Source organism: Diaphorina citri, unplaced genomic scaffold (assembly GCF_000475195.1).
Source record: "Diaphorina citri unplaced genomic scaffold, Diaci psyllid genome assembly version 1.1 scaffold1325, whole genome shotgun sequence".
Classification (NCBI taxonomy): Eukaryota; Metazoa; Arthropoda; class Insecta; order Hemiptera; family Psyllidae; genus Diaphorina; species Diaphorina citri.
In genome coordinates, this window is record NW_007378753.1 from 55,585 (window position 1) to 68,469 (window position 12,885).

The 12,885-nt window shown below is 39.3% G+C and overlaps 1 protein-coding gene across 1 annotated transcript in view; it reads left to right on the forward strand.

Annotated features, from left to right (window-relative positions):
- The window catches only part of LOC103515349, a 28,758-nt gene that overhangs the window by 10,154 nt on the left and 5,719 nt on the right, over nt 1-12,885 (forward strand). Inside the window, exons 4-7 of the mRNA XM_008480291.2 lie at nt 9,993-10,124; nt 10,236-10,735; nt 11,013-11,066; nt 12,447-12,788. Coding sequence (XP_008478513.2) covers nt 9,993-10,124; nt 10,236-10,735; nt 11,013-11,066; nt 12,447-12,788 — 1,028 coding nt within the window. The remainder of the gene's footprint in view (nt 1-9,992; nt 10,125-10,235; nt 10,736-11,012; nt 11,067-12,446; nt 12,789-12,885) is intronic.

The window sequence follows — 12,885 nt, forward strand, 5'->3', positions numbered from 1 at the left end:
CGGCCGCTAAAAAAAAACAGCGAGACAAATGTGTTTTACTCAAAGTACCTGTAATTATTTCTAGACCTTTCTATGCATTTCTACATTTCCTGGTTAGTTCTAGTCTGGCTGTTACTTTTTTAGAGAACACATTTTTTACTATCTTAGGGGACTTTCATTTATTTGCACTGTGCAACAGCGATGTGGGTAAGAGGCTACACCCCGCGGTTGTTGCTCACCTCGATGGGTTGTTTTTTGCGGGTACTAATGTCCAAGTGTGTCTCTTGTCTGCTCGAGGAACTCTCTCAGGTTCGCTGGATTTCTCTTGAGACGTTTACGGTTGTGGGTTGCTATGTCTCGGTTTGGCCGGGCGGCGCTTCGAACTCTTGACGTTCGCGCGCCTCCCGGCACGCTTGATATAAGGCCAGCCACTCACTATCAGGTAGACCGGACAGGCACGGCTGAAAAGGCCCGCCTGTCAGATCTATCTGATGAGTACACTACACACTCTATTAGGTAGATCTGACAGGTCTATCTGATACCTGTTAAGCACACACACTATCAAATAGACCTGACAGGTACGGCTGAAAAGGCCCGCCTGTCAGGTCTACCTGATATCTGATGAGTACACTACACACACTATTAGGTAGATCTGACTGGTGGACCTGATCAGGTGTACCTGTCAGGTCTACCTGATCGTGGCTGGCCTAAAGCTCTACCGTGTTGTTCAACAATCCTCTCCAATTGGTCTGTTACAGGAGTGCTTGTACAGTTATGAGCCACCCTGAATTCACCCATTGACAGTCATGAGCGATGAAACACCCAGTAAGAAGCTGAAACTCGATGTCTCCTCCAATGGACATGCGGTGTGTCAGTTTTTCACCACAATTCTCTGACGTTTGTCCAATTTCAATGAAATTTGACAAAATAATTCAACAGCCAAAGGAAATAGATAACAGTTTTGGACCGATTGGGTCTCAAGGGAATTCTAGAGTTGACTTTTCTGTCTGTATTCTTGAGTTTACTGAACCTCTTCCTATTCTATCTTTACAGAGATGTCCAATCCAAAGTGAGCTGGGATATACATCCTGATGATGCAGAGGACAATGTTACTGTGAATGGCTCTCTAAAAAGTGAGTGTTTCACCGCCGTTTTCATTTCGTACTCTGAGAATCACATGACGTAGCCAAAGGAAATAGATAACAGTATTGAACCGATTGGGTCTTAAGGGAATTCTAGAGTTGACTTTTCTGTCTGTATTCTAGAGATTACTGAACCTCTTCCTATCCTATCTTTACAGAGATGTCCAATCCAAAGTGAGCTGGGATATACATCCTGATGATGCAGAGGACAATGTTACTGTGAATGGCTCTCTTGATGATAACACAATCGATAAATTTACTGTGCAAGATATTAGTAAGTGATCTTCATACATACCTACATAACTCTGGAGTTCACTTATCAAGTTTCCGTTTATCATTCTTACAACAGAACATACAAAATTCATATAAATGGTATACCCATCCGTAAAAGCAGACGGAGTTCCCTTATCAAGTTTCCGTTTATCATTCTTACAACAGAACATACAAAATTCATATAAATGGTATACCCATCCGTAAAAGTAGAACTTGTGCCACGGATGGGGATAACTGGGATTAACATGATTGGTAGAGTTAACTAACATAACTGGGTAATTTAGAGTAGAGGCGTGAAGAGTGAGTGAGTGAGTTAAAAAAAGAACTACTCTTCAATGAACTATTGTCTGGCTAGGGGACGTTAAACAGAGAGTAGACTAGCGTCTGGCTGTGGGACTATAAACAGGGAGACTATTAGGTAGACCTGATCAGGTGTACCTGTCAGGTCTACCTGATCGTGGCTGGCGTTAAAGCTCTCCCGTCTTGTTCAACAATCCTCTCCCATTGGTCTGTTACAGGAGAGCTTGTACAGTTATGAACCACCCTGAATTCACCCATTGACAGTCATGAGCGATGAAACACCCAGTAAGAAGCTGAAACTCGATGTCTCCTCCAATGGACATGCGGAGGGGGAGGAAGAGGAAGGAGAGGGAGGTGCCAACCAGGTGGTGAGAGAGGAGGAGGTGGAAACTGATCAAGAAGTAAGAGACGTTCTTACTTGAGGTCTTTGGACTGAACAGTCTGACTAACTTACTTCAGAGTGACAGTCATCTACTGACAGTCTAACTAACTTCGCACTCACATAGTATACCTACCTAGGTGTGGGGACAACAGAACGAGTACAAATTGCGTGTCAATGGTGGGCATCGAACCCGGATCATTATCCTTACTTTATTGTAACGATTGGCGTCCGGGAATAAGTAGGGCATGGGTTCGATCCCAGCCGAGGCATGGGATTTTATCATCATTTATTTGGGAATTTGACCACATAATAATGGAGCTCTAAGGGTTAGGTGGTAGAGAACGCCTCCGGCCGGCGTCAACCTCGCCTAGTGGTTACCTTCCACTCAAGAGTCTATAGTTATTATTATGTTGAATCTTTTAAACACCAGTAACTTATGCTCTTCACAGCAACTGTGGAGATTATAAGTTACTGGTGTTCTTTTTTTCAAGATGAATCTTCACAAAGTCACGTCAGAATCTATCAGTATATTATTATGTTATTGTCTCTTTCTTCCAGTTCGTGGTGGCAACACAAGATCAGGAAAACGATGAAGACCTGCCAGATGATGAAGAAGAGGACGATGATTTCGAGGAGGAGGAAGAGGGAGAGGAGTATATGGTTAAGCAGTGAGGCCTATGGAACTCTAAAGGAAGAAATATGCTACCACTACGTGACGTCACGTCACGTGGCGTGATAGTAGTGTGTCTGTACCTACAATATTATGGGAAAACTTTGAACTACCTACATCTTTCTGACTTCATAAGCAGTGAGGCCTATCGAACTCTAAAGGGAGAAATATGCTACCACTACGTCACGTCACGTGGCGTGGCGTGATAGTAGTGTGTCTGTACCTACAATATTATGGGAAAACTTTGAACTACCTACATCTTTCTGACTTCATATGACGTGACGTCATGGTAGTGTGTTTCTACCTTAATGGTCTAAACGAGAAATACTAACCCTTATTTGTTACTACAAAACTGGAATAAAGTGGTTAACAATAGTAAAGACAGTGCAATAGTAAACAACAATAGTCCGTCCCTTATACCTTTTTTATTACTATTGTAATAATAAAGGAAGGACGGACTAAAAATGGGTACGACATATAAGGGATTAACGTAGGTATGCAGAGACCGCCTTAACAAAACAATACTTTCTTCCAGCTGCAAAGAGCTGAAAGAATCCAAGGGGTGTACCCTGTCTAAAGAATCGTTCAAAGATCGACTTTCGATTATTATTAATCCTTCCATGTGCCCATACTTGTCCCGTATTTTCATCCAAAATCCCGTTTTTTTTTTACGTTTTAGGTCGCTTGTCCCGTTTTGGGCTGAAAATTATCTGGCAACCCTAGTATGCAGAGACCGCCTTAACAAAACAATACTTTCTTCCAGCTGCAAGGAGCTGAAAGAATCCAAGGGGTGTACCCTGTCTAAAGAATCGTTCAAAGATCGACTTTCGATTATTATTAATCCTTCCATGTGCCCATGGAAGTCAACTACAAGCTTACCTCTCTGCAATATGAAGCTCCGTGTTGAGCAGTGATTTGTGTTAAGTAATTTAGGGTTAGGTTGAATACAAAAAGGAGCTTTTCTTTTCCACGGACATGACTTCTGCATAATTACCAAATTTTTATTTGTCACCTGGGTTTGAAACCACACCTGCCTGTTTAGATAAATTGATACAGGGAACTGTAATAATGGAGCCTATTGGAGATCCTATCATCTCTAAATTTAAGAAAGATGGATAGGACAAGGTAAAGCAAGCTGTTACAAGAACAAACATTAATTATCTGTTAGGATAAATCACGGATTTGATATTTTCTGGTGAGAGCATTAATTGTTGGTGTTTTTTAAGAGGTTTGATAGAGACTGTAACTGCTATGGTCTTATCGTCCCGAAATCGAAAAACGTAAACAGGAATGTTGTAAACGTACACAGGAATGTTGGTCATGTGTCTGAGGATCGAACTCAAAAACAATCCCAAACACCTAGAGCTTTTGTATCTTTCATTGCTGTGAACAAAAATCATGCTATGGTTACTAAAGTAGAGGAGAATAAAATAAATTTTCTCCTTGATTCGGGAGCGTCCGACCACATGGCATCTTCAGATTTAGAAAAACATATGACTGATATCAAGGTGCTAGAGAAACCAATTTTTTTATGTACATTGCAAATGGTCACTACATGACAGTTTAAAAGAAAGGACGTCTTTTGCTTAAATACATGGAAACTCAAATTTCATTGGCAGCCTTAATAGTTCCTGAAATCAGTGCAAATCTATTTGTAAATCAACTTACGAGAAAAGGCATGAAAGTAATCTTCGTTGAAAATTATGCAATAATCAAACATGACTCTCTGCACCTAACTATGGATAAAATTGGAAAAATTTACAGAATAGATTTTCGTCTTGTAAATAAAGATAATAATGATGAAGCAATGAAGACATGCAACGAAGGTGAGTACGGGTTCCGAAATCCGTAGTGGCAGTAGTACCGATTCGGCTCGATTTTAGGGCTGACTGCATTGGTGTACATGGTTGATTTTGCTGTTACCTCTACGGGCATTGATTAGGTAGGGGTTTTCCTCTACAACTACCTGGTGGCGTATATTTTTAGTAGTGCTGACAAAATTTCTTGACTTGGCAGGGTGGAGCACTACCGCTACCGCGTTTCTTAATTAATCTTTTTTTTTTTTTAAGGCTTTAATGGCAGGATTCTCACCTAGTGAGCTCTTCCACCCAACCGGAAATCTTTGAATTTAGTGGCGTTTGGCGTTCTAACAGCGATTGATTTCTTCTCGAATTACTCTATGTCATTTATCTAAAGGGTTTTTAGCACTTATACAGTGACCTTAGACTCCTCTCTATTCCATCAAGTCTGATGTTCTGCTTTCTTCAGTAGCTGCTGAACTGAAGCCAGTAGTCGGAAGTGGACTTTGAGTTTTCTAAAAAAAAACTTGACTGATGCTGACTGCTTTCCTATCCTTTTGTTTTTCCAGATAAACAAGTAGGTACATTAGTGTTAATTACTTTCGGCGAGTTGAACAAGGAATAATGTTTTCTTAACCTCACGTCAATTTTTCGTTTAATTTCCCCCCTCTAATGTAGCCTCGTTGGGTTTTCTTGTTTATGAACTGTGTGCTTTTGTTTACCCTGTACTCCCCTGTCATGGCTTTCAGATGACACTGAATGACTGAAAGTTTTTCTTTCTAATATAGTACGTCACTTCAGTAGATCCTGTCAGCCTTTGATCACAGATTTGATATTTTCTGGTGAGTGCATCTTTCGTGATTTTTTCTTGTGTTTATTAAAATATATGTATCATGGACGATAAAACAAAGTTTCCTATATCTGATGGCGAGAAGAAGTCAACAAGACCTGTAAACGTACACAGGAATGTTGGTCATGTGTCTGAAGATCGAACTATAAAACAATCCCAAACACCTGGAGCTTTTGTATCTTTCATTGCTGTGAACATAAATCATGCTATGGTTACTAAAGTAGAGGAGAATAAAATGAATTTTCTTCTTGATTCGGGAGCGTCCACATGGTATCTTTAGATTTAGAAAAACATATGACTGATATCAAGGTGCTAGAGAAACCAATTTGTATGCACATTGCAAATGGTCACTACATGACAGTTTAAAAGAAAGGACGTCTTTTGCTTAAATAATCAAATGTCCGCTGCCGCGTTCAACTAGAATTGGTAAACTAATTCACACTGATCTAACCAATAGTTTTGGTACTTATTATTGGCATCTTATACGATTTACTGTTGTTTCCAGGTGGAAATTTCACCTTTTGAAATATTTGCCTTCAAAATTTCAATCTAAACGCCCCCAATTTCGTTAATTATTTCTTACAGATATAGGTCAGTGTTCTTTTTACCACCTGATTGGTCCATCTTCAAATCCCTACAAACTTAATGCATGCGATGAGTGCATGAGAGGCAAAACTACAAGATTGCCGTTCGTCAAATGTCAGCTGCCGCGTTCAACTAGAATTGGTGAACTAATTCACACTGATCTTACCAATAGTTTTGGTACTTATTATTGGCATCTTATACGATTTACTGTTGTTTCCAGGTGGAAATTTCAAGGAGGGAGATGATTTGAAAGACTCCATAGATTTCAGTGAGACCTGTGTTCAGCAAATGTTTGGCAAGGATATCCTAGCTGAGGATTCTTCCGCTGGCTCTCCATCTCCAGGAGGTAAGCATCTCTATGGGTTGAATGGTAGAGATTGTTTAGTTATTAATAATACACTGATGATCGCGTAACAGCGGAAATGGATCCACCTGTAATTTAATAAAAATATACGTAAAACCTAAATCCAAGTGTTTTTACTCACCCAAAATCATTTTTAGTGTAATTTCTTGTATTTGTGTACATGGAATTATAACCTATAAAGAGTCTAAATAAATATGAATATGAACTGGCGATCTCCGTGGTCAAGTGGGTATCACACTAGGCGGGTTGCTAGCAGGAGGCATGGTAGAGATTGCCTTTTGTTTAGTTAGTAATAATACACTGATGATGACGTAACAGCCGAAATGGATCCATCTGTAATTTAATAAAAATATAGGTAAAACGTAAAGCCAAGTGTTTTTACTCACCCAAAATCATTTCTAGTGTAATTTCTTGTATTTGTGTACATGGGATTATAACCTATAGTATAAAGAGTCTAAATAAATATGAATATGAACTGGCGATCTCCGTGGTCAAGTGGATATCACACTAGGCGGGTTGCTAGCAGGAGGCCTTCAATAGAGGATACAAATTTCGTTTCGGAAAAGTCACCTAAATCCATTAGGTCTATTATTTTGTTGTTTCAAATGTCGGAATTTTCGACCATTAGGTCACTTTTTCCCCAAAAGAGTCCATTATTAAGGAGCGGTAGCGCTCCGCCCCACCATGTTAAAGGAGTTTGACAGTAATTCCTATACCTAAAAGCGGCATTGTTAGGAGCGTAGACAGTGACATGAGGATGATCCTTCAGGATTTGCGTTAGATTAGCACTCTCCAACACTGGAAGGAAAATGCCACCAAATAGTAAGAGAATTCAAGATCTATGAACGGCGCGAATGACAATGGAGCAGTTGCATTTGGGTATAAATTATGAATAAAAGATTGATTCCTATGTAAAAAGTTATGAAAAATCCAAATCCAAATCAAAACTCCGAAAAAGTAACTTTAAAAGGTCGAAAATTCAATTTTTATTTGCCGTTCTAATGGAAAAAGTTCAAAGAGTGTAAGTTTTTATTATTATTGTTTAAAAGTGAGTGTTTCACTGCCGTTTTTATTTCGTACTCTTAGAATCACATGACGTAGCCTACTTCTTCGGCTGTCCTTTTTACATCCTAGGGAAGGCTTAAGGTTTTAGAAGATGTTTGATAGAGGGAACTGTAAAAACGAAGGTCTTATCGTCCCGAAATTGAATAGAGAAGAAGACAGGATAGGAGGAAGCCAGTCGTTCCGAGAACGAACCTTATCTGTTTAGGATTAGATCCGCCCCGGGCGGGAATCGAATCCGCGGCTTAACGCTTACAAGGCAGACGCCCTACCAACCAAGCTAACTAGGCTGGCCTCTGGGTAAGTTGGTTGAAACAATATGATATTCTTAATCCGCACTACCTTTATCTTATTGAATCTAGGCTGGATTAAGCATTTTTTTTTCGTACTCTGAGAATCACATGACGTAGCCTACTTCTTCGGCTGTCCTTTTTACATCCTAGCGAAGGCTTAAGGTTTTAGAAGATGTTTGATAGAGGAAACTGCAAAAACGAAGGTCTTATCGTCCCGAAATTGAATAGAGAAGAAGACAGGATAGGAGGAAGCCAGTCGTTTCGAGAACGAACCTTATCTGTTTAGGATTAAATCCACCCCGGGCGGGAATCGAATCCGCGGCTTAACGCTTACAAGGCAGACGCGCTACCAACCAAGCTAACAAGGCTGGCCTCTGGGTAAGTTGGATGAAACAATATGATATTCTTAATTCGCACTACCTTTATCTTATTGAATCTAGGCTGGATTGAGCATTTTTTTTTTCATGTACACAAAAAGAACAAAGCGGCTGAGATGTAATAACCTGGGCAATGCTATACCTATGAATACCAAGTTTTAACTGGATGATTTTACATTTTACCGCGTGTCAGTTTTTCAACACAATTCTTTGACGGTTTGTCCAATTTCAATGAAATTTGACAAAATTATTCAACAGCCAAAGGAAATAGATAACAGTATTGGACCGATTGGGTCTCAAGGGAATTCTAGAGTTGACTTTTCTGTCTGTATTCTAGAGTTTACTGAACCTCTTCCTGTTCTATCTTTACAGAGATGTCCAATCCAAAGTGAGCTGGGATATACATCCTGATGATGCAGAGGACAATGTTACTGTGAATGGCTCTCTTGATCATAACACAATCGATAAATTTACTGTGCAAGATATTAGTAAGTGATATTCATACATACCTACACAACTCCGGAGTTCACTTATCAAGTTTCCATTTATCATTCTTACAACAGAACATACAAAATTCATATAAATGGTATACCCATCCGTAAAAGCAGAACTTGTGCCACGGATGGGGATAACTGAGATTAACATGATTGGTAGAGTTAACTAACATAACTGGGTAATTTAGAGTAGAGGCCTGAAGAGTGAGTGAGTGAGTGAGTCAAAAAAAGAACTACTCTCTTTAATGAACTACTCTTCAATGAACTATTGTCTGGCTAGGGGACGTTAAACAGAGAGTAGACTAGCGTCTGGCTGTGGGACTATAAACACGGAGGAGAACAGATAACCCTAACTCAGTGGTGCAGTTATTAACGCGTTGGACTTTGGATCCGGAGGTTGGTGGTTCGAGTCCAGTCATAAAATTTATCTAGGTGTAATAATTGGTGAACGATATTATTTGTGACAAGCATTTATCACAATGAAAAATTCTATAAATCTTTCTTTTCGGTGGTGTAGTGGTCAAGGCGCTCGCCTGGTAAACAGGAAAGTTAACTAACATAACTGGGTAATTTAGAGTATAGGCGTGAAGAGTGAGTGAGTGAGTTAAAAAAAAGAACTATTCTCTTCAATGAACTATTGTCTGGCTAGGGGACGTTGAAACAGAGAGTAGACTAGCGTCTGGCTGTGGGACTATAAACAGGGAGGAGAACAGATAACCCTAACTCAGTGGTGCAGTTGTTAACGCGTTGGACTTTGGATCCGGAGGTTGGTGGTTCGAGTCCAGTCATTTATTCAATTCAATTAATATTTGTATTGATAAAACTCATTACATACAATTTACATAGGTATTACATTTGATATTAAAAAAAAGAGGGGGGATGAAAAAATGCCTACCTACCTACCTACCTACATCTATATTAGTTATTGTAAAGAATATTTTTTAAAGTTTTTAAGACTTGATTATATGGGACAGATAGGTCTATATCAATGGTTAGCCTCACTACAGTTAGCCTCACTCAGCCTTTCTTTGCCCTCACCATTTTATGCGAGTAAACTGATTCTTTCGGACAAGAGGAATTTTTGAAGACTTACGACGTAAATACACTTTTTAATAATGATCCGTTTTACATGACTATTCAGGAATTCGCCTAATAGCTAATTCCTTTGCATTTGTAAAGAACAACATTCCTATTCAACTATTAATATTTCCCGATAAACCTCACCATTTTATGCGAGTAAACCGATTCTTTCGGACAAGAGGAATTTTTGAAGACTTACTACGTAAATATACTTTTTAATAATGATCCGTTTTACATGACTATTCAGGAAGTCGCCTAATAGCTAATTCCTTTGCATTTGTAAAGAACAACATTCCTATTCAACTATTAATATTTCCCGATAAATCCGATTTTATATTTCAGATCAAATGACTCGAAAAAGAAACTCACTCCCAAGAGCAGTCGAGAGAAAATCCAAGTTCAAACGAAACCCAATTCGGACCAACCTACTCCCAACTCCAGTAAGACTAATAAAAACAATCAAAAGACTCCGAAATCTAAAACGCGATACAGCGATGCCAAAGTCAGCGAAGAAAAGAGTGACAAAAGCGGTGAATCCAAGGAAACCGTGAGTAAGACTAATAAAAACAATCAAAAGACTCCGAAATCTAAAACGCGAAGCAGCGATGCCAAAGTCAGCGAAGAAAAGAGTGACAAAAGCGGTGAATCCAAGGAAACCGTAGAGGATTCAATCTTAAACAATTCAATCGTAGACAGCGATAAATTGAAGAATCTAAACTCGAACTTTGACAAAGCTGTGTTCAAGGCATCCATAGAACAAACTTTGGAAACGTTCGAACAAACGAAGAAAGCCTCCTCGAATGCTTTAACAAATGAATATGCTTCAACAAATAACGAAACAGACTTAGAAAAAGACTGTGTAGGAAAAAATCTAGAAAAAGACTGTGATCCAAATGAAACTGCTGATCAAAACAAGGACATTGAGGATTTTGTAGACGATGTCAAAGTCTATGAAGAGAACATCAATCTTCTCATACAGCTGTTAACGATTATACAGAATCTGACGAGACAGAACAAGCTGGTAGTCAAGTTCCTGAAGAAGAACAATGGCCTGAGCAGTTTGAATGAGGTTCTGCTCATTGAAAATCTGACCAAATGCTTCAACAAATAACGAAAAAGACTTAGAAAAAGACTGTGTAGGAAAAGATCTAGAAAAAGACTGTGATCGAAATGAAACTGCTGATGAAAACAAGGACATTGCGGATTTTGTAGACGATGTCAAATTCTATGAACAGAACATCAATCTTCTCATACAGCTGTTAACGATTATACAGAATCTGACTAGACAGAACAAGCTGGTAGTCAAGTTCCTGAAGAAAAACAATGGCCTGAGCGGTTTGAATGAGGTTCTGCTCATTGAAAATCTGACCAAACTCGTGTGCAATATCCTGGAGAATTTCCTGTTTTCGTCATATGGTAAGTACTGTTAAGTACAAAAGAAGAAGAAGACGATGAAGAAGAAGAAGAAGAGAAGAAAAAAAAAACGGACTGTAACTGTGTTAAGCATACTTAAATGCTTGTCACAAATGTCGTTCCTCCCTTACAATATACAGAGTAGAATGTAACCACTAGGCGAGGTTAACGTCGGCGGTAAGTACTTACTGTTAAGTACAAAAGAAGAAGAAGACGATGAAGAAGAAGAAGGAGAAGAAGAAGAAGAAGGAGAAGAAGAAGAAAAGAAAAAAAAAAAAAAAACTGACTGTAACTGTGTTAAGCATACTTAAATGCTTGTCACAAATGTCGTTTTGATGGTAGACTCAGTAACTTTGTGAAGGTTCATTTTAATATCTAAATATGAAAATAACTTTTACTCTTCACTGGTTTTGGTTGATAGGTTTATTTTATTGTATCTAGGCTGTCTAATTGGGACTCGTCTAAATGGAAAACCCGTGGATGAACGGGGAAAAAATCCCAGTCCCTTCATTTACAACATTTTGTATTGAGAAATACTTTTGTAGTTGGGAGACCTGGATAAATGGGGAAAAATTGGTCCCTTGGATTCCCAATTAGACAGTTCGACTGCAGTTTTTTTTTTTTTTTTTTTTTTCCTGAAGATTTTCAGTGTTTAAGAAGAGTAAAAGTTATTTTCATATTTAGATATACAAATGTCTTTCCTCCCTTACAATATACAGAGTAGAATGTAACCACTAGGCGAGGTTAACGTCGGAGGCTACCACCTAACCTTTAGAGCTCAATTATTACGTGCTCAAACTCTGAAATAAATGATGAAATTTCATGCCTTGGCTGGGATCGAACCTACACCCTCCTGTTTACCAGGCGACTTTCTGAAGCTTAACGTCGGAGCTCAATTATTACGTGCTCAAATTCTGAAAAAAATGATAAAATTCCATGCCTTGGCTGGGATCGAACCTACACCCTCCTGTTTACCAGGCGACTTTCTGAAGCTCTACAAATGATGTCAAATCATTAATCAAATACTTAATCTTTCTTTCCTCCCATTTCCAGATAAAAGGAAAACGCCGACATCCTTGCATTCCGCCCCAGAAGAATTCACCCTCTTGATGTCCAACATTCGACGTATCGGCACCAAACTCCTCACCATCATCAACAACACAGACGATAACCTCATGAACACCATCATCTTTCAAACCAAATCCGATCGTAACGTCGGAGCTCAATTATTACGTGCTCAAATTCTGAAATAAATGATAAAATTTCATGCCTTGGCTGGGATCGAACCTACACCCTCCTGTTTACCAGGCGACTTTCTGAAGCTCTGCAAATGATGTCAAATCATTAATCAAATACTTAATCTTTCTTTCCTCTCATTTCCAGATAAAAGGAAAACGCCGACATCCTTGCATTCCGCCCCAGAAGAATTCACCCTCTTGATGGCCAACATCCGACGTATCGGCACCAAACTCCTCACCATCATCAACAACACAGACGATAACCTCATGAACACCATCATCTTTCAAACCAAATCCGATCAGGAGGTCTATCTGTTCTGTGTGACTGTGTTAAACGCTCTGGTGAAGTCTATTTCCCAGTGCGTACAGCAGTGTGGAGGGGGCTTGGCGGGCGAGGAGGATGTGGCGCTTCTGGACGAGCTTTATGAGAGTGTGGCCGGGGTCATTGTCCGATATGTGTTTGTGGAGGAGTTTCCTCAGTATAAAGGTAAGATGGACTTTGGTAGAGGGAACACCCTGTACACAACAAGACCTAATAGCAGCTAATGAATCTGCAATCATTACATTGGCGCAATATTTGACGT